This window comes from Protomyctophum parallelum (assembly GCF_964188405.1).
Source record: "Protomyctophum parallelum genome assembly, chromosome: 5".
Classification (NCBI taxonomy): Eukaryota; Metazoa; Chordata; class Actinopteri; order Myctophiformes; family Myctophidae; genus Protomyctophum; species Protomyctophum parallelum.
This window is the reverse complement of record NC_139702.1, coordinates 1,318,861-1,339,004: the sequence shown is the minus strand read 5'-3', so window position 1 is coordinate 1,339,004 and position 20,144 is coordinate 1,318,861. Positions and strand designations below refer to the sequence as shown.

Below are 20,144 nucleotides of genomic sequence, written 5' to 3'. Positions count from 1 at the left end.
CAGTGGTCCGGGGTCCACCAGTGGTCACGGTGGTCTCCAGCTAAATGATAAGAGTTGGTAATAAAATAGATCTTTAACTCTTGAGTGTAAAATGAAACCGTGCTCTGAATAGCATCTGCATTACTTAATTTACAAGGTCTACACAAATAGAGAATGTAGAAGAATTGTTATTTTTTTATCAATGTTTGCCAGTCATCTCTCCTAATGGCACCACATCAATACAGCAAGGAATTGTGGACAATAACAAACTATTCTAAGTTTTGGGTCTCATCACAATCTCATCACATGGTAAATAATAGAACTGTATAAGAAGAAGGTTGAAAACCACTGTTTTAGTGATTAGCAATTTACTTAATCGAGTGTCACACAGCTGGATCACTGGAGCATTCAGGAGGCTGGATATACGTCACACGTTCTGATGAAAGAACTTCAGAAAAGAAGACATGAAGGATGTTTCCTCGCTGATCCTCACTGTAAACGGCTGGTGGGGAGCCTCCTCTCTCTCATACGAGCTCTGGGCTCCCCCCAAAGTAAATGGACATTTGGGACGCAAACGATTTGCGGGTCACGCTGGAGTACGGAGTAGGTGTAGTATTGGGATTTGGCTAGGGCAGTGGTTCTCAAACCTTAACCCATTCTGACCGGGCACCCATTTTGGTGTCAGCATCATGTTGTGCTTTAGCTATTTAAAAATAGCAGATCTACAAGCTCATATCGCGCCACCGAGTGGCGCGATACGAGCTTGTAGGTCTGCTATTTTTTGAGAAATCGAAGAACGACTGAGATTTTTAGAATCTGATCTCAGGTCAGAATGGGTTAATCAGACCAGTGCGTGTCCAGTGGAAACCTCGTGTGAATCTGATCACAGGTCAGAATGGGTTAAGGATGCCCTTAACTCTGACAGTAGACAAATGGACCCGCTAAGGGTCCATTTAGAACCCCCTCAAGGAACCCTGAGTGTCCATGGACTCCACTTTGAGAAGCACTGGGGGTATGGTTTTGGAAATGTGTCGGTGCGAAAGGCATTGAGGACCCCCCTCGAAAACGCCCTTATGGACAAAATAAAATAAATCCACACTGACCACTAGCTGTGTGAACGTGTACATCTTTTCTGTCGGGTGGAAACCTTGTATGTCCAGAACTGTTACGTTTCAGGAAATGGAAGAAAGAGAAAAAAAATAACCTTAGTTCCAAATGGAGTCACAAGCTCTTTCTTAATACATTTCATTGGTTGAATATTTCAAAAAAGCCCAAACACAAACTTCAACATTTTCACTTTAACTGAAACAACTTTAACTACTATCAACAAGCTAAATGCTACTTTTGGGTGTAGTGTGATGAAGTAGGGCATTCATTTAGGAAACCACAAAAAGGTTCAAATATGGAAATATGAGGTTTCTGCCCCGACAACACAATATGCAGTATAATATGACCCAAGGCCCAGAGGGGCTGTATGTACACACTCATTTGATAAAACGTTCAAAGTTATTATAGTAAAAACAGGCTAGTCCTGCTCCTTCCAACGCAGGTATAGGTACAAAAAGGTGTAAAGTACAAAACTGGCATAGCGGTTCTGCTACAGTTTAAACATTCATTCATCTTTACTTCATCGAGGGCGGAGTCTCCGCAGTCAGCCGTTGCTTTAGCGTGCTAGCCGCTCGGTTAGCGTTAGCTAGTTAGTGTCGCGTAGCGTTGATCAGTGCCACTCAAGCAGCATTAAGTCAATGTCGCCGACGGCATCGTTTCCTGAATGGGGGGGCGGCCCAGTCTTGTCCTGCCGCTTTCCTGATTGGCCCGAGTTCCACCAATTGGCAGCCAGCCGTCGTTCAGTGCAGTGTCAGAGCGTGCCTTCGGGGGAGGTGCTTGTTCGGCCGTTATGCGGATTCTGTCGCTCTGCGAAAAAGCGACTTAATAGGCCGAAGTTATTTATTGACAGCTGTGCACAAAGTGGCGTTCCATCGTGGCAGGCGACGCACAGTGCAGGTTATGAATTGTATCTTTTACGATTTTGACATTTTCTTCGTTTTTGCCAAAAAAAAGAAAAGAAAAAAAGCCCTAAACAACTTAAACAAGGTTCAAATCCGTTTTCCACACTCTACCCATGCGGTACCAATTCAGGCATGCATCAGAAACCCCTGATCACTTATTCCCCGTCGTTCAGTGCAGTGTAAGAGCTTCTTCTATTGGATGGCTGTAATAGGATAGGGCGGGGGGTGTGGTGTGGTGAGGGGGGGCCTGGCGTGGCGGTATGGTACAGCAGGTCGGGACTAGGCAGCCACGTGGCCAATCAGGTAGATGTTGTCGTAGAGGTGGCCCACAAAGTCGTCGGAGACGTTGTGGGCGGCTCGGCGCGTGTTGCGGATGAACTCCCTCTTGGACATTTTGTTTTTGACGTGCGGGCTGCTCAGGTCTATGGACAGCAGGATCAGGCTGTAGCAGAGCACGTACACCGCGTCTACACCGGGACCACAAGGAACACAATTACTACATATCCTGATCATCGCCTAATCGCAATGTTGAGATAACCGCAATTATCTTTGCATAATCGCCTCTCGTTTCCATGTTGAAAAGATTTTACTCTTTCAATATTTATTTTTTTAAATAGCAGAAATAGCAGATCTACAAGCTCATGACATGCATCCAATTTTTTTTGGAAAGAAAAAATATAAAAAAAATGAATAAATGTGTCTAAAAGTGATTTCTTTGTATATTTGAGTCATTTCTCATATTGGCCCTGTGCAATTTGTGATTACGAAAAAAAACTCTCTCAGAGATACAGACCTGTAAGGGCCCATTTGGAACCCCCTGTAGGAATCGTTATAGGGAACCGTTAACCCATTCTGACCTGAGATCAGATTCATATGAGGTTTCCACATGGACACACACTGGTCTGATTAACCCATTCTGACCTGAGATCAGATTCTAAAAAATGTCAGTCGTTCTTCGATTTTTCAAAAATAGCAGACCTACAAGCTCGTATCGCGCCACTCGGTGGCGCGATATGAGCTTGTAGATCTGCTATTTTTCAATAGCTAAAGCATGACATGATGCCAACACCAAAATGGGTGCCCGGTCAGAATGCGTTAAGGAACCGGAATCGTCCAGAACCAAGCCTAGTTGTGAGCTTGTATAGATGGGCTATTTCAGCCGGTGAACGTTCCCCCCACCCACGCACTGACCTGGACTGAGTCCCAGGTCTCGGACCAGCACCAGGTTACAAGCGCAGAACCTGTGGCTGAACTTGGTGATGAGGGTCTCCAGGTACTCCCCTCTCTCCTCGGGAGCGTGGATGTGTCTAAAGAACTCCCTCAGCGCGTTGGGGAGGAACTGATTGCTGAAGTTGTGCAGAGTCACCAGCTCGTCCAGCACGTCACGCCTGTACCACCGCACCGCACGCGCGCACACACACACACACACGCATGCACGCACGCACACACATTTATTAAATTATTTACTATTTTCACTGCTTACTTTTTTTCTTATTCATGGAAATTCATTGATTTTCGTATGTATTTATTCATGCTTTATTCAAGTTATTTGTAAAGTCTGATTCCACCCATGTGTGAATGTCTGGTGAGGGTCGTGTGTTAATACCACTGCTATTGCCCTGTGTGGCAAGCTTCCATTGTATTTCTCTTCATTTTTAAATCCATAAACTACGGGATATCTAACATGCTCACAGACACACGTTACACTTGAGACTCCACGAATGAACACTGAACAAGGAAAGACTGCTTTCATCTGTTATGCCCCAGACGAGTGGAATAGACTCGCTGAAACTGGACAAACTGGTCTCTATAGAGACATTTAAGAAACTACTTGAGGATGCATTACATATGTCCAAAATGCAGCAGCCAGAGAACTAAGATGAGAGAACATATTACTCCAGTTTTGGCATCACTGCACTGGCTTCCGGTTGTTTTTAGGATTGATTTTAAAATTATTTTACTTGTCTATAAAGCTCTCAATGGTCTCGCACCTTCCTACCTACATGACTGCCTGCCTAAATATGTCCCAACCCGGCCCCTAAGGTCTTCCACCGCCGGCCTGCTCGCTTTGCCCCAAAAAATGGCAACAAAAAAATACGGGGAAGCAGCTTTTTGCTTCTACGGGCCGTCGGCATGGAACAAGTTCCCACTGTACCTTCGTCAGGCAGCCTCTGTAGACATTTTTTAAGCTCAGCTCAAGACCCACTTCTACAACATTGCCTTTAATTGATTTTTTATTTTTTATTTTTCATGTCCTCACTGTATTGCATTACTTGCTTGTTTTTTAATGTCGTTGCCTTGCTTTTCTTTTATTCTCCATTGTTCTGTAAAGCACTTTGAGCTGCATTTCATGTCATGAAAGTTGCTATACAAATAAAGTTTTATTATTATTATTATTATTATAAGGAGTGTACCTGCTTTGTGTAGGCCCTGTGTATTTGCTTTGTTTTAGTTTTTTAATATTGTTCACTATATTGCACTTTGTTTAAAATTGTGTTGTTTTTTGTTCCTTTTTTGTATGTTGTGATCACCCTTGCAAATGAGAGCAAGCTCTCAATGGTCTTCTCTGATTAAATTAACGTCAATACATGGAAAGAGGAGCTTCCATCCTCCAGGGAAGTTTGGAGAGAGATATGATCACGGAACACCAGCTCAATCATTTGCTTTTTTTATTAGCATTTGAATTAGAAATAGTCATCAATCAATGGCTGATCAATGATCACTGCTAAAACACAAAAGATAAATATTTGTGTACCTTTCATCGAGGTAGATCCTCAGCATCTTAATAAATATAAATAAACATTTGTGTACCTTTCATCGAGGTAGATCCTCAGCATCTTAATAAATATAAATATATATTAGTGTACCTTTCATCGAGGTAGATCCTCAGCATCTTAATAAATATAAATATATATTAGTGTACCTTTCATCGAGGTAGATCCTCAGCATCTTAATACATATAAATAAACATTTGTGTACCTTTCATCGAGGTAGATCCTCAGCATCTTAATAAATATAAATAAATATCTGTGTACCTTTCATCGAGGTAGATCCTCAGCATCTTAATAAATATAAATAAATATTTGTGTACCTTTCATCGAGGTAGATCCTCAGCATCTTAATAAATATAAATAAATATTTGTGTACCTTTCATCGAGGTAGATCCTCAGCATCTTAATAAATATAAATAAACATTTGTGTACCTTTCATCGAGGTAGATCCTCAGCATCTTAATAAATATAAATAAACATTTGTGTACCTTTCATCGAGGTAGATCCTCAGCATCTTAATAAATATAAATATATATTAGTGTACCTTTCATCGAGGTAGATCCTCAGCATCTTAATAAATATAAATAAATATCTGTGTACCTTTCATCGAGGTAGATCCTCAGCATCTTAATAAATATAAATAAATATGTGTGTACCTTTCATCGAGGTAGATCCTCAGCATCTTAATAAATATAAATAAACATTTGTGTACCTTTCATCGAGGTAGATCCTCAGCATCTTAATAAATATAAATATATATTAGTGTACCTTTCATCGAGGTAGATCCTCAGCATCTTAATAAATATAAATAAATATCTGTGTACCTTTCATCGAGGTGGATCCTCAGCATCTTAATACATATAAATAAACATTAGTGTACCTTTCATCGAGGTAGATCCTCAGCATCTTCCAGTTGAGTCGTCGGGTGCAGAAGATAAACTTGGCCAGCTCCTTGGGATGGTCCACTATTATGCCTTTAGACATGAAATAACCGATCCCCTACACACACACACACACACACACACACACACACACACACACACACACACACACACACACACACACACACACACACACACACACACACACACACACACACACACACACACACAGTTATTATCTGTACTATAATTTTATTTTATTTTATTCTGTGTGTGTGTGTGTGTGTGTGTGTAATACCTCCTGGTAGTTGGCGTTGAAGGTGAGGCTGCCCTCATCCAGTTGTAAGTACAGTCTGTGTGTGTGTGTGTGTGTGTGTGTGTGTGTGTGTGTGTGTGTGTGTGTGTGTGTAATACCTCCTGGTAGTTGGCGTTGAAGGTGAGGCTGCCCTCATCCAGTTGTAAGTACAGTCTGTGTGTGTGTGTGTGTGTGTGTGTGTGTGTGTGTGTGTGTGTGTGTGTGTGTGTGTGTAATACCTCCTGGTAGTTGGCGTTGAAGGTGAGGCTGCCCTCATCCAGTTGTAAGTACAGTCTGTGTGTGTGTGTGTGTGTGTGTGTGTGTGTGTGTGTGTGTAATACCTCCTGGTAGTTGGCGTTGAAGGTGAGGCTGCCTTCGTCCAGCTGTAAGTACAGTCTGTGTGTGTGTGTGTGTAATACCTCCTGGTAGTTGGCGTTGAAGGTGAGGCTGCCTTCGTCCAGTTGTAAGTACAGTCTCCTGTATGTGTGTGTGTGTGTGTGTGTGTGTGTGTGTGCATGCGTACCTCCTGGTAGTTGGCGTTGAAGGTGAGACTGCCTTCGTCCAGTTGTAAGTACAGTCTCCTGTATGAGAAACCAGCCGGTAGCCTTCTGTTGTAGATGGAACAGTGCCCCCATGTGGACTTGCAGAGCCTGGACACACAACAGGACAAGTATGGAGACTCAAATACAGTATGCTGTTGTTGCCCTGCTTGATCATACTGTACCACAGTGATCATACTGTACCACAGTGATCATACTGTACCACAGTGATCATACTGTACCACAGTGATCATACTGTACCACAGTGATCATACTGTACCACAGTGATCATACTGTACCACAGTGATCATACTGTACCACAGTGATCATACTGTACCACAGTGATCATACTGTACCACAGTGATCATACTGTACCACAGTGATCATACTGTACCACAGTGATCATACTGTACCACAGTGATCATACTGTACCACAGTGATCATACTGTACCACAGTGATCATACTGTACCACAGTGATCATACTGTACCACAGTGATCATACTGTACCACAGTGATCATACTGTACCACAGTGATCATACTGTACCACAGTGATCATACTGTACCACAGAGCACACAGAAGCATCTCTCGATCTGTCTACTTCTGCATTTTTGTCTCCACCAGGCCGAAGGCATGGGGGGAGAGTATGTTTTGCACTCCGTCCGTCCGTGTGTCCATGTGTCCGTCCGTGTGTTTGTCCGTGAGCAGCTAATCTCGGCCACCGTTAACCCGGTCGATGCCAAATTTTGCACACACACTCCCTAGATGCCAACGATGAACCTCTGCCCCAAACTTTCCAGAACGGCCTGTTATAGCGCCACCGGGAGGCCGCTTTGTGCAAAACAAGTTTTTGCACAGTACACCTACAGATTTCGTCCAAACATCACGCAAATTGGTACACAGTCTCGCTAGAGCCATTCAACGAACCCAGTCTTTCAGATTTCTCAGACTCCATCCTGATTGGTTAAGATTGGCTTCCAAAGTTCACAGGAGTGCTCAGTTTCAAACAAAATGCTGCAAATCATGAACACATCGCGTGATTTCCGTGAAATTGTGCACGCACATTCCCACTAGGCCGAGGACGAAATGCCACATGAACAATTTCAACTCAGCCTCAAGGTGGCGCTATAACTGACCGAAAAGTGTTTTTACCTTTAACTGCACGGATCTGTGGATAATTTACTTTTGTTGCCCTTTTATCCAACCACCAGATGAAGGCAAGCTGCAATGTCCTACATTCCTATCCTGGTGGAGACCTGTGCCCAGAAGGGCACTTTTTCTACTTTAAATTTGAATCCTGAAAAGTAACCGTTTTGGACATAGTGTAGATTTAGACAGCAAAGGTTGATTTAGTTTCAGTGGTCTTTTGAATAAAATTCCAATTTGTTTTAGTTATCTCAAATGTTTTAGTGTTTTAGTCTAATTTTAGTCGACTAAATATGAAAAGATTTGTGTCGACTTAAATCTATAGTTGATTTCATTACCTAAAGTGTATTTTGGCAGGCCTGGATGGTGTGGTAAACGGCCCCTAACTCATGAACCAATCAATGGTCACGGTTGATTTAGTTTCTCTCCGTGTGTAAAGGAGAGACGTCACATGTAGCTTTGTTTACATGCTGGACACTGGCACTTAAAAACGCTGTAAACACTGGAGATCAAATTAAATTATTAATACTTGGCACACAAAGAGTTAAAGTTTCTATTAATTCTTTACTAGTAGTGACTTGGGGTCGACTTGCGTCGACAAGCGCCACCATGCGACGACGTGCAACAGTACATATTACACCGCTGGGACAAACACTGAATCCAATTTGTTGCGTCTCGACCCATTGTTTTTAGGATTGATTTTAAAATAATTTTACTTGTCTATAAAGCTCTCAATGGTCTCGCACCTTCCTACCTACATGACTGCCTGCCTAAATATGTCCCAAACCGCCCCCTAAGGTCTTCCACCGCCGGCCTGCTCGCTTTGCCTAAAAAAATGGCAACTAAAAAATACGGGGAAGCAGCTTTTTGCTTCTACGGGCCGTCGGCATGGAACAAGCTCCCACTGTACCTTCGCCAGGCAGCCTCTGTAGACATTTTTAAAGCTCAGCTCAAGACCCACTTCTACAACATTGCTTTTAATTGATCTTTTAGTTGTTTTTATTTTAGTTTTTGTTATTCATGTCCTCACTGTATTGCATTACTGTCGTTGCCTTGCTTTTATTTTATTCTCCATTGTTCTGTAAAGCACTTTGAGCTGCATTTCATGTCATGAAAGGTGCTATACAAATAAAGTTATTATTATTGGTGTGGTTGGGGCTTAATATTCATAAACACATGCATGTGTGTGTGTGTGTGTGTGTGTGTCTTACCCTTGCCAGAGGTATTCATCGTGCCCTAGGTCCTGCCACACACAGCCAGCCAGGCACAGGTCCGTAGCGTTCAGATAGGAGAGGATGGTGATGCCCAACTCTGGTGGTAACATCTCCAGGTCTATAAAGCCACGGTGCGGTTTACCTAGAATCACACAGACAGACATGCACACACACACACACACAGACATGCACACACACACACACAGACAGACACACACACACACACACACACACACACACACACACACAGACAGACACAGCTTTCATAGTATGTCCAAAACTGCTACTTTTTCAGGACACAAGTAGCGGATCCGCAGAGGCGCAGACTTGTCACGCGGCGTGAAAACGAGTTTCGAAACTGAACAAAACTGCTGCTAAAATGCTGGTATGGCATCAGCGGGTCTGTCAGTTCTACATCAATCCGTTCCACATCATTTATCATATGATGATTTCATTTTTTCATTTATTTAATTTAGAATCTTGATTTTTGCCTGGGGCCCAAAGTAGTGACAATAGCAGATATAAGCTCAAAATGCTTGTAGATCTGCTATTTTCATTACTTCTTAAAAGTTTTTCTTTTGTATATATTATTTATTTTATTCTGAAATTATTTTGAAGCATGTTGGAATTGTTTTTTAGATTGATGAAAAGTTTTGTTTTGTTTGTTTAGACTTTTTGAAACCTTTTGAAATTCTATAAAATAATGTAGACTGAGAGATATTTACTCGCAACCCATACAAATTGGTCCGTGACCCACAAATGGGTCCCGAGCCACTGATTGTACAGTGGACTAGGCTCTCTAGTCCACTGTACAATCAGTGGCTCGGGTATACCGTAGTATTGTGGTCTCCTTACCGTAGTATTGTGGTCTCCTGGCTCCCCTGCTCTCCTCCTGGCGTTGTCTGTCAGCCAGGTGATCAGCCAACTGCTCCTGCAGCTGTTGCTGTTGTCTGGGAGGCAACCTCCACAGTGCCTGGCCCATGAGCACTATGTAGACATACACACAATACGCACGGCACAACAACAGTGTTAGAACTTCCACAATGGACTGGCTCATCTACACAATGTACACACTGACTGAAGTGACAAGATAAACCTGGTCCAAGACGTTCATTTTGATCATTATTATTTTTTACAAGATCTACAAGCTCACAATGCGCTTGCAGATCGGCTACGGCTAGTTTAACTGCATTTGTGTTTAACTCCAGAGTGGTCGGATTTACAATTCAAAGCAGACTGAAGTACTCTACTGAACATCAAGGTAAGCTGCTGAGTCATACAAGCCTTCTCTCTCTCTGTCTCTCACACACACACACGCACACGCACACGCACACGCACACGCACACGCACACGCACACGCACACGCACACGCACACACACACACACACACACACACACACACACACACACACACACACACACACACACACACACACAGAGAATGACAGTGACAGGTGCTATGTGTTCTAATAGATTGTTGGCATGCTTCTTAGTGAAGGAACAAGTGTTATGTTTGGCATGTTATGTTCAGTCCAACTAGACTGTCAACGATGGAATGAAAATCTCTCTTGCTCTGTGTGTGTGTGTGTGTGTGTGTGTGTGTGTGTGTGTGTGTGTGTGTGTGTGCGCGCGCATGTGTGTGACACTGTGTGACACTGTGTGTGTGTGTGTGTGTGTGTGTGTGTGTGTGTGTGTGTGTGTGTGTGTGTGCGTGTGTGTGTGTGTGTGTGTGTGTGTGTGTGTGACACTGTGTGACACCGTGTGTGTGTGTGTGTGTGTGTGTGTGTGTGTGTGTGTGTGTGTGTGTGTGTGTGTGACACTGTGTGACACCGTGTGTGTGTGTGTGTGTGTGTGTGTGTGTGTGTGGTTAGAATGAAAACATTCTCAAGCATGTCTATTAGCAAGTGCACTGGAGAATGTGACAATCATCATGCAACGTTTTCACAATACATTCAGATTTACACATACTGTCTATCTATCTAACAGCAGCAGCAGCAACAACAGTTGCTGCTTTGACTATGCTTGCACCTCTTGGTTTTCCAATATCTCAATGTCACTAAAACAAAACGAAGCTCCAGATCTCCCAACACAAACTGATTCGACTACTTCTCTGCCTAAAGCGAAAAGCCCATGGCACACCTGATTGCAACACACTTTGCTAGTCTGGGATGGCTCACTAGAAAGCAAATAAAGCAAAATAAGCTAATCAAAATGCTATTGGTAATAAAGATAGTCAAAGGGGCATCTCAATACCCTCATCATACACGTCTAACTATTTGGGAGTGACAGTCACCCACAGCAACAATACTACAGGGTGCGACCGTGCGACAATGATCTGGTACCACCCAAATTTAGAACAAACACGAAAATGTGTCCTCCTAACACACCGTATTGAAAGATCACTGGTTTCTTAAAGAACTAGCCTGATCAGTCATCGACACAAGGGGAGGTGAATGTAAATCCCCACTACACTTTATGTTTTAATGAATCAATAGGACCACAATGGAAACAAGTCCCTTTTTAGCAGTAATGTCTGACTGTACCTACTCTGTGCTGTTTACATTTCTGACTAATAATAAAGTATTCAATCAATTAAACAACAACAACAACAACAATATACATGTCCGTCATGTATATAGTACAAATAAAACACAAAAAGATAAAGTAAAGTAAAATGCATGTGGGGTAGTTTTTTTTTTAAATCCATCAATCCTATACATCCATACGTCCATGCACGTGGGGCAGATAATACAATAACACATGGTTGTCAATAATATCATGTCAATAATACATAACATAATAATGTGCATGCAGGCATGTTAATAAATGCATACTTAAACAATACCGTGTACAGTATATTGTTTGTTAATAAACAAAGGAATTGATATGTGTATATGCTTGTTCAATAAAGGAATGACAGGCACATGGTATATGTAATGAATAAATCATATTAATACATACATGCGTAGTGTATGTGTAGGCCTGTGCTAATAAACAGAGGAATAACACCGTGTGTGTGTTAGGTATGAATGTCATGTGCGTGAGGTTTAGGTATGCATGTTTGTTACATAAACAAAACAGTAAACAACATCAACGTTGGAACTTCCAGCGGGTAGCATGCTAGTCTGACGCGCAGCTCCCCGCCTCCGCGGCACTCCAATTGGACGACTCGTTGAAAAGGACGGCGACCATTGGCTAAAACACTCGACAATCACCCGCAGGCAGCTACGTCACTAGCACCATCACGTTAGGTAGCATCTTGTTGTTGGGATTATTATTCTATATTAAACCCAAAGACGACACGGTGGCGCAGAGAAACGTCTGGTTGTGACACCATATCAACGTTGTACCGCATCACATAGCGTTTAAAAGTGTGACATTAAACAATATTTGTTTTAATGTAAATGAAATAAATTAAACCCAGAGTGGTGTATGTATCCAACCTACCTGAGTGTTTATAATGACGTGTCCAGCCAGAATACACACTGTGGCGGCGAGGAATGGGTTTCAGAAGCAGCTGTGTGTCCTATAAGTAGAATAAAGTAAACAGAACATGAAGGTGTTCGTGCACTGAGGTGTTATGCCACCTTCTGTTGCTGTGCTCACTGCTGGTACCCTCAGCTCTCCTCTCCTCCTGCCTCTTTCTGTCTGTTTGACAACTTTAGATGCATTACCTCCACCTACTGGACAGGAAGATCTCATGACTCCATCAGTAGCCTACATTTTTACTACTAGGCCAGTCAATCTATATGTGGCGTGCACATAATAGGGGGTGCTAGAGCACCCCCTGCCCTTTTGGCAATGTGCTCTAAAAAAAAAAAACATTAATTTTTTTGTCTTCATTTGTAGTGTGGAACATGGTGACAATCTTGATAAAAAACGCTTCTACTATATTATTTAGAACCCCACAATCTAAAGCTATGTTTCTATGTCAGTGGTTCTTCGATAAAAAAATAAATAGCAGATCTACAAGCTCATAGCGCGCCACTCGGTGGCGCGCTATGAGCTTGTAGATCTTTTCAATAGCTTAAGCACCAAAATGCGCTGCACAAGGTGCCCTTTTTTTCACTTGAGCACCTGCCCCTCTAAATGTCTGTGCACGCCACTGCAAGGCACCAACCTGAACCTCACGGTTCCCATCCAGCCACTCTACCGGCCACTCTACCCCACACCACTGCCGCCACTAGGCCTATATATGGCAGGTCCTTCAAAAGAAAGTGTTGCAGTGTGACATGGCAGGTTGGTGACAGGCGGTGTTCAGGCTTTGTTCAACAGTCTGATGGTAGCTGGGTGAGTGAGTGGAAGCTGTTCATAAACCTGGTGGTCTGGCCTTTGATACTATGGGTATAGGCCCCCTTGCCTGGCCACGGTCATTGTAGGGATTTGAACAGTTTGTGGCTGGGGTGGGGGCGTGGGGCCTTGAGGATGCGCTGAGCTTCCCACTACACACTGCTAAGCTTCTCACTTTAATACAGCTTCTGGACATCTTCAACCGCTTATCTGTGGTCGGGTCGTGGGGGCAACAGCTCCACCAGAGTGCTACTTCCCTCTCCAGAGCAACATTAGTGACTGCCTCCTGGGGGATTCCGAGACGTTCCAAGGTCAGTGAGTCGATGTGTTTCCTCCAACTGCGCCTTGGTCTGCCCCGGGGTCTCCTCTCTCGTGTGACTGAACTTCTCACCCTATCTCTAAGGGAGATGCCAGCCAAACGTCGAAGAAATTTCATTTCGGCCGCTTGTATTCGCAACCTTTTTCATTTGGTCATGACCCACACTTCATGACCATAGGTGAGAGTAGGAGCGAAGATTGCTCGGTAGACGGAGAGCTTTGCCTTCTGGCTCAACTCTCTTTTCGTCACAACAGTGCGGTACAGCGACTGCAATACCACCCCATGCCGCTCCGATTCCCCGGCTGATCTCCTTCTCCGTCCTCCCCTCACTCGTGAACAAGACCCCGAGATACTTGAAATCCTTCCCCTGGGGTAATGCCTCATTCCCTACAGATACTTGAACTCCTTCCCCTGGGGTAATGCCTCATTCCCTACCCGGACTGCACAATCCACCGGTTTCCTGCTGAGAACCATGGCCTCAGATTTGCAGACGCTGATCCTCATCCCAGGCGCCGTGCACTCGGCTGCGAACCGGTCCAGTGAGAGCTGAAGGTATTGGACCGATGGTGCCATCATTCATCAAAAAAATATATATATATATGGTGAGGCAGCTTTTTGCTTCTACGGCCCAACAGCCTGGAATAAACTTCCATTCGAGCTCAGACACGCACCCTCTGTAGACATTTTTAAATCTCAACTCAAGACTCACCTCTTCACTCTTGCTTTTAGTTGAGTTTTACTATGCACGTTCCTACCCTGCCCTGACTGATTTGCTGCATGTGGTGTTTTTATTTGTTTTTATTTATTTTATGTTCTTATATTCAATTTTGTTCTTTGACATTGTTCTATCATTTTAACTACTTGTGTTTTATTGTATTATATTTTTGTGTCCTGCCCTGTGAAGCACTTTGAGCTGCATTTATGTATGAAAGGTGCTATACAATTAAAGTTTATTATTATTATTCAGGACCAACCCAATTTGTATTCAAAGAAAGAATACAAATTATTATTATTATTATTATTATTATTAATAATAATAATAATAGTTGTTGTTGTTCAGTTGTTGTAATATTAAAAAAAAGAATGACGTAAAGGCGCTGATTTAAGTGATTGGTTAACACCGTTTGACGTAGCGACGTAAACCAATCCCGCTTCCTGCTGGTTTTCAGCCGGCAAAAGCAAAAGGCATCAAAACCACAGCGATGAAAACAGCAGCACTCAAACTGTGTCCTGTGGAAATGAGTGCCTCCAGACGGCAGTGTTAGTGAACAGCAACAACACGGCGAGCCCCAGAGGCCCATCATTCGATAGGTTACCATTATCGGTGTAGTTCAGGCAGGCTAAGTTGCTATACTGTCCAGTGTCCGACCTTTGGAACAAGTGTCTTTGGAACTTGTGTGTATTTCTCTCGTTTGTAGGTAACGACAGTTTCTCTGTTGAGTAAATACATTCGTGATAAAAAGGGTTTTCTGCCTGCTGAATGTCTTTGTGAATCGTTAACCAATAACCACCATCATGTCCACTGGAGATGTAAGAGGCAGTCTCCGTAAACTGGACACGCTACTGAGGTCCATTAAATACCCGAGAGACGTGGATTATGATGGGTACGTTTATATAATATTGTACAATATACATTGTGTACATTATATATTTAAACGACAGAATAATCATACATCTATATAAGTATACGGTAATCAGCAATAATGCGGTTATTATAACACCGTACTGGCCGCTGTTGTACTTGTATTGTAATAATGCATGTTGACCTCAAGATGGCACCATTGTGTCGCATTACATAGCTATGTTCTCTTATACAGATCAGAGACATGATTTGTATCCTGTTATAATATCTAGCCATGTGTGCAGAGCTTGTTTATTTCATTACAACATGTGTACAATAGCTCTATTTTTGGACAGTCAAAGTGGGGTCTACTCTGGGGACACCCAGGGTCCCCTGATGAGGTTCTAGGGGTCCCCAGTAAAATTGGTTAATATAACACCAGAAACAGTTCAACCACTTCATGGGGAGTGAGGGCAAACACAACAGCTTGTTCATCACAATTCCACTTGTCTATCGCTAGGCGGAAAGTATTTAGGCCATGGCATAGCAGTGGCAGCCGTTCCCCTCAAAAAAGCCCATTCAATCAAGATATTTCCAAAAATATTCATATACCGGTATACATTATTTTAAGCCTAGAATCAAGCCATCCAGGCTTGAGCAAACCAAAACAAATGCAGTATTTATTAAATACAGTATATCATATAATTAAACATAACAAAATATATAAACATTTTTGTAACTCAGTACAAATGGATCCTTATGGGCCATTTGGTTCCATTTGTACATTCTCAGAGTTAAGTACCAGTTGGACTCCTAAAGTGTTGTATACATACCGGTATTCTGAATGGTGTGTAAATAGGAAAATGTAAAATTTTCCACGGCCAAGGCCAAGTCTTGACCTGTTTGTTTTTATGTTTAAGCTGCATGCTGGAGGGTTTTCAGGGGACACACAGATCAAATATACAGACATAGACATACACACATACTGTACATAAATCAACAGGTTGCCTATTTAGGCAAATCATGCAATAATTTTTAATAAATAAATAACAGAATCAAATATGGTTTTGAGGCTGGCTGGCTTGATTCTAGGCTCAAAATAATTGATATGTAAATATTTTTGCTAATCTCTATTGGAAAACACGAAAGGGCTTTTTTGAGTGTAACGTCAAAAAGGCCGCCACTGCTATGCCCTATGGGTCTTAAAGGAGAATTCCATGCTAGAATGCTTTCTTATCTTTCTTACCTTTCTTTGTAGTTGTTACGTCCCCACCAAAGAGGTCCAGGTGTTATTTTGTGCAAAAGCTCCTTATTGGCTATTTCCCCTACCATAAGCCCTAAATGAATTGCATTGAATTGAATGGGGCTATGGGGTGTTGTGCTAATTCGCTTATTTCCATTGCTCAAAATTATAATTTCTTTGTATATAATCCTCTCTTCATAATGTAAATAATATCCCAAGCGGCACACTTTACTACTTCTTTCGATGGAAATAAGCGAACTAGCATAACACCCCATAGCCCCATTCAATTCCCATTCAATGCAATGCAATTCATTGAGGACTTATGGTAGGGAAAATAGCCAATAAGGAGTTTTTGCACAAAATAACACCTGGACCTCATTGGTGGGGACGTAACAACTACAAAGAAAGGTAAGAAAGATTAGAAAGCATTCTAGCATGGAATTCTCCTTTAAGTGGTTAACATGTGAGAATCCTCTTTCCTTTGACAGCCTATCAAAAGGAGACCCGTCCGCCTTTCTACCAATAGTGAACTTCACCCTGACGTCTTTCTCTGCCTTGTTGGCCGAGGAGCTGGTGGGGGCGGGGCTGGAGCTGACTGGCAAAACGGACCTGAGATTCACTGATACTGTTTATAAAGTAAGATGAGTTCAAACTGACTCATGATTCACTGACACTGTTTATAAGATGAGATAAAACTGACTCATGAATCATGATTCACTGACACTGTTTGTAAGATGAGTTAAAACTGACTCATGATTCACTGACACTGTTTATGAGATGAGATAAAACTGACTCATGATTCACTGACACTGTTTATAAGATGAGATAAAACTGACTCATGAATCATGATTCACTGACACTGTTTGTAAGATGAGTTAAAACTGACTCATGATTCACTGACACTTTATAAAGTAAGATGAGTTCAAACTGACTCATGATTCACTGATACTGTTTATAAAGTAAGATGAGTTCAAACTGACTCATGATTCACTGACACTGTTTATAAGATGAGATAAAACTGACTCATGAATCATGATTCACTGACACTGTTTGTAAGATGAGTTAAAACTGACTCATGATTCACTGACACTGTTTATAAGATGAGATAAAACTGACTCATGAATCATGATTCACTGACACTGTTTGTAAGATGAGTTAAAACTAACTCATGATTCACTGACACTGTTTGTAAGATGAGTTAAAACTAACTCATGATTCACTGACACTTTATAAAGTAAGATGAGTTCAAACTGACTCATGATTCACTGACGCTGTTTGTAAGATGAGTTAAAACTGACTCATGATTCACTGACACTGTTTATAAGATGAGATAAAACTGACTCATGAATCATGATTCACTGACACTGTTTGTAAGATGAGTTAAAACTGACTCATGATTCACTGACACTGTTTGTAAGATGAGTTAAAACTGACTCATGAATCATGATTCACTGACACTGTTTGTAAGATGAGTTAAAACTAACTCATGATTCACTGACACTGTTTGTAAGATGAGTTAAAACTGACTCATGAATCATGATTCACTGACACTGTTTGTAAGATGAGTTAAAACTAACTCATGATTCACTGACACTTTATAAAGTAAGATGAGTTCAAACTGACTCATGATTCACTGACACTGTTTATAAAGTAAGATGAGTTAAAACTGACTCATGATTCACTGACACTGTTTATAAAGTAAGATGAGTTAAAACTGACTCATGATTCACTGACACTTTATAAAGTAAGATGAGTTCAAACTGACTCATGATTCACTGACACTGTTTGTAAGATGAGTTAAAACTGACTCATGATTCACTGACACTGTTTGTAAGATGAGATAAAACTGACTCATGATTCACTGACACTAGATGAGTTAAAAACGGTGTATATTTGATGGACTTACGGTACTTAAGCAGTTGTGTGTGTGTGTGTGTGTGTGTGTGTGTGTGTGTGTGTGTGTGTGTGTGTGTGTGTGTGTGTGTGTGTGTGTGTGTGTGTGTGTGTGTGTGTGTGTGTGTGTGTGTGTGTGTGTGTGTGTGTGTGTGTGTGTGTGTGTGTGCGTGTGTGTGCGTGCGTGCGTGGGGTAGGTGCTCAGGGACATATTCCAGTATAAACCGGTCCTCTCCAAGCAACAGTTCCTCCAGTGGGGATTCTCTCAAAGGAAGATCTGTGTCGTCTGTGATGTCATCAACCTGGTCCTGCAGAGATACAACCACAGCAAGAAGGTGTGTGTGTGTGTGTGTGTGTGTGTGTGTGTGTGTGTGTGTGTGTGTGTGTGTGTGTGTGTGTGTGTGTGTGTGTGTGTGTGTGTGTGTGTGTGTGTGTGTGTGTGTGTGTGTGTGTGTGTGTGTGTGGTAGAGGGCTATGCCAAACGGTGAGGATGTGAAGCCCACGACCATTGGCCAAAAGGTGGCGCTATAGCACTGAATGGCGCATAATCGTACAAACGTCCCGCATATTTCACAACTTTCTACATATTTCACCACGTTTTTGCAATTTCACAGCATACAATCACATACAACCCAGCATATTTCATTGCATAATCAAGGATTTTAACTTTAACGTTTTTCTGGAAGGTCTAAATTTACCATAAGGTCACATTCTCACCTAATACTTCGGTAGACTCATGCGTATGGGCGGAGATTTTGGGATTCTTGCATATTTAATTTGCTGCGGTTTGCCTTCACACTGTCATCCGTAGCAATTGGAAACGCAGCAGGGGGGACCTTTATCAATGTGTTCCATTCATAAACCTAGCCTACAACACAGCCTACAACACAGTGAAATCTATGGTGATAAAATTATACTCATAACGTGCATAGTGTCGTGCCGTCTGGGACTGGACCCCCCCAGCTCTCTCGCTCTCTCACTATACACATGCAGCCACGCCACGCACTTTTGGGCATGGAGGCACAGCGCTGAGCACACTCATATAACAGACAGCAGCGCAAAATGTTTTCAAGTTTATCGAGATGAAAGTCCCTGCTCCCCAGTCCCCACACAGTGACAGCACTCCATGTTTACGGCACAGACAGACCGACAGAATATTCTGTAGGCTATAATACACTGCAGTGTTTTTATGTGTTTTCTTAAGCAATTGATTAATGTACTCGTCCTCATTTCGATCAGGGCTTCAGTCTCCTTATTCGACCACGTCTATCCACAGTAACGGGACATCTTTGCGCTGCGTAAAATATGCCTTCTCCGTCTCCAACTGTGTTCAGCTCCTCACCCGCCACATTATGTTTGCTTCATTTCCTTTATTTACTGCGGATTGCATTCACACCTGCACCGAATCGCAATCAAGTGCGATTGGAAGCGAAGCGAAACCCCCGTTTTTGCTCGGAGTAAAATGCGGTTCTTTGATACGCATTAGGATTCGAATGAGCCTTAATTCACACCTGCCAAACGAAGTGCACTTTCTGAAAATGCGCAGCAGGATTCGTTTTAAATCACAGCAAAGCTCTCTGGTGTGAATGTGACCTAAATGTGAGAGAATGAAAATGGACCCAAATGGAAGAGATTCAAGAAGGTTAACCCGTTCTGACCGGGCACCCATTTTGGTGTCGGCATCATGTCGTGCTTTAGCTATTGAAAAATAGCAGATCTACAAGCTCATATCGCGCCACCGAGTGGCGCGATACGAGCTTGTAGGTCTGCTATTTTTTGAAAAATCGAAGAACGACTGACATTTTTAGAATCTGATCTCAGGTCAGAATGGGTTAATCAGACCAGTGTGTGTCCAGTGGAAACCTCGTGTGAATCTGATCTCAGGTCAGAATGGGTTAATTTATTTGTCGCACACTGCTCATGTGAGTATGTGCAGAGAAATAAAATATGGGTGTCTGCAGAATGTCTGCAATAATAATAATTTAAAATAAATAAAATCAAGAC

The 20,144-nt window shown here is 42.3% G+C and overlaps 2 protein-coding genes across 3 annotated transcripts in view; one reads left to right on the top strand and one right to left on the bottom strand.

The window, feature by feature from the left end:
• Positions 1-885: 885 nt before the first annotated feature.
• Positions 886-12,457, bottom strand: fbxo8 (F-box protein 8). 2 transcript variants are annotated; one of them, XM_083765121.1, is made up of 7 exons: positions 12,282-12,457; positions 9,690-9,821; positions 8,832-8,976; positions 6,459-6,585; positions 5,640-5,758; positions 3,180-3,376; positions 2,140-2,455 (listed from the first exon to the last, which is right to left on the bottom strand). In XM_083765121.1, the coding sequence occupies exons 2-7, from the start codon at positions 9,814-9,816 to the stop codon at positions 2,268-2,270; spliced, it is 903 nt and encodes a 300-aa protein (XP_083621247.1). In that variant the 5' UTR covers positions 9,817-9,821; positions 12,282-12,457; the 3' UTR covers positions 2,140-2,267. The 2 variants fall into 2 exon arrangements, with proteins under 2 accessions (XP_083621248.1, XP_083621247.1); XM_083765122.1 differs by lacking the exon at positions 3,180-3,376 and having other exon boundaries at positions 886-2,455.
• A 2,473-nt stretch (positions 12,458-14,930) lies between these two features.
• Positions 14,931-20,144, top strand: part of cep44 (centrosomal protein 44) — a 30,206-nt gene continuing 24,992 nt past the window's right edge. The window contains exons 1-3 of the mRNA XM_083765589.1: positions 14,931-15,047; positions 16,736-16,883; positions 18,338-18,475. Coding sequence (XP_083621715.1) covers positions 14,959-15,047; positions 16,736-16,883; positions 18,338-18,475 — 375 coding nt within the window. The 5' untranslated portion in view covers positions 14,931-14,958. The remainder of the gene's footprint in view (positions 15,048-16,735; positions 16,884-18,337; positions 18,476-20,144) is intronic.

Excerpts from the sequence above, each read along its gene's own strand:
- fbxo8 (XM_083765121.1), bottom strand. The coding sequence starts at position 9,816 with ATGGGCCAGGCACTGTGGAGGTTGCCTCCCAGACAACAGCAACAGCTG. Across the intron at positions 8,977-9,689 it reads CAGGAGACCACAATACTACG|GTAAACCGCACCGTGGCTTT; the intron begins GTAAGGAGACCA and ends GTGTGATTCTAG. Across the intron at positions 2,456-3,179 it reads AGACCTGGGACTCAGTCCAG|ACGCGGTGTACGTGCTCTGC; the intron begins GTCAGTGCGTGG and ends GTCCCGGTGTAG.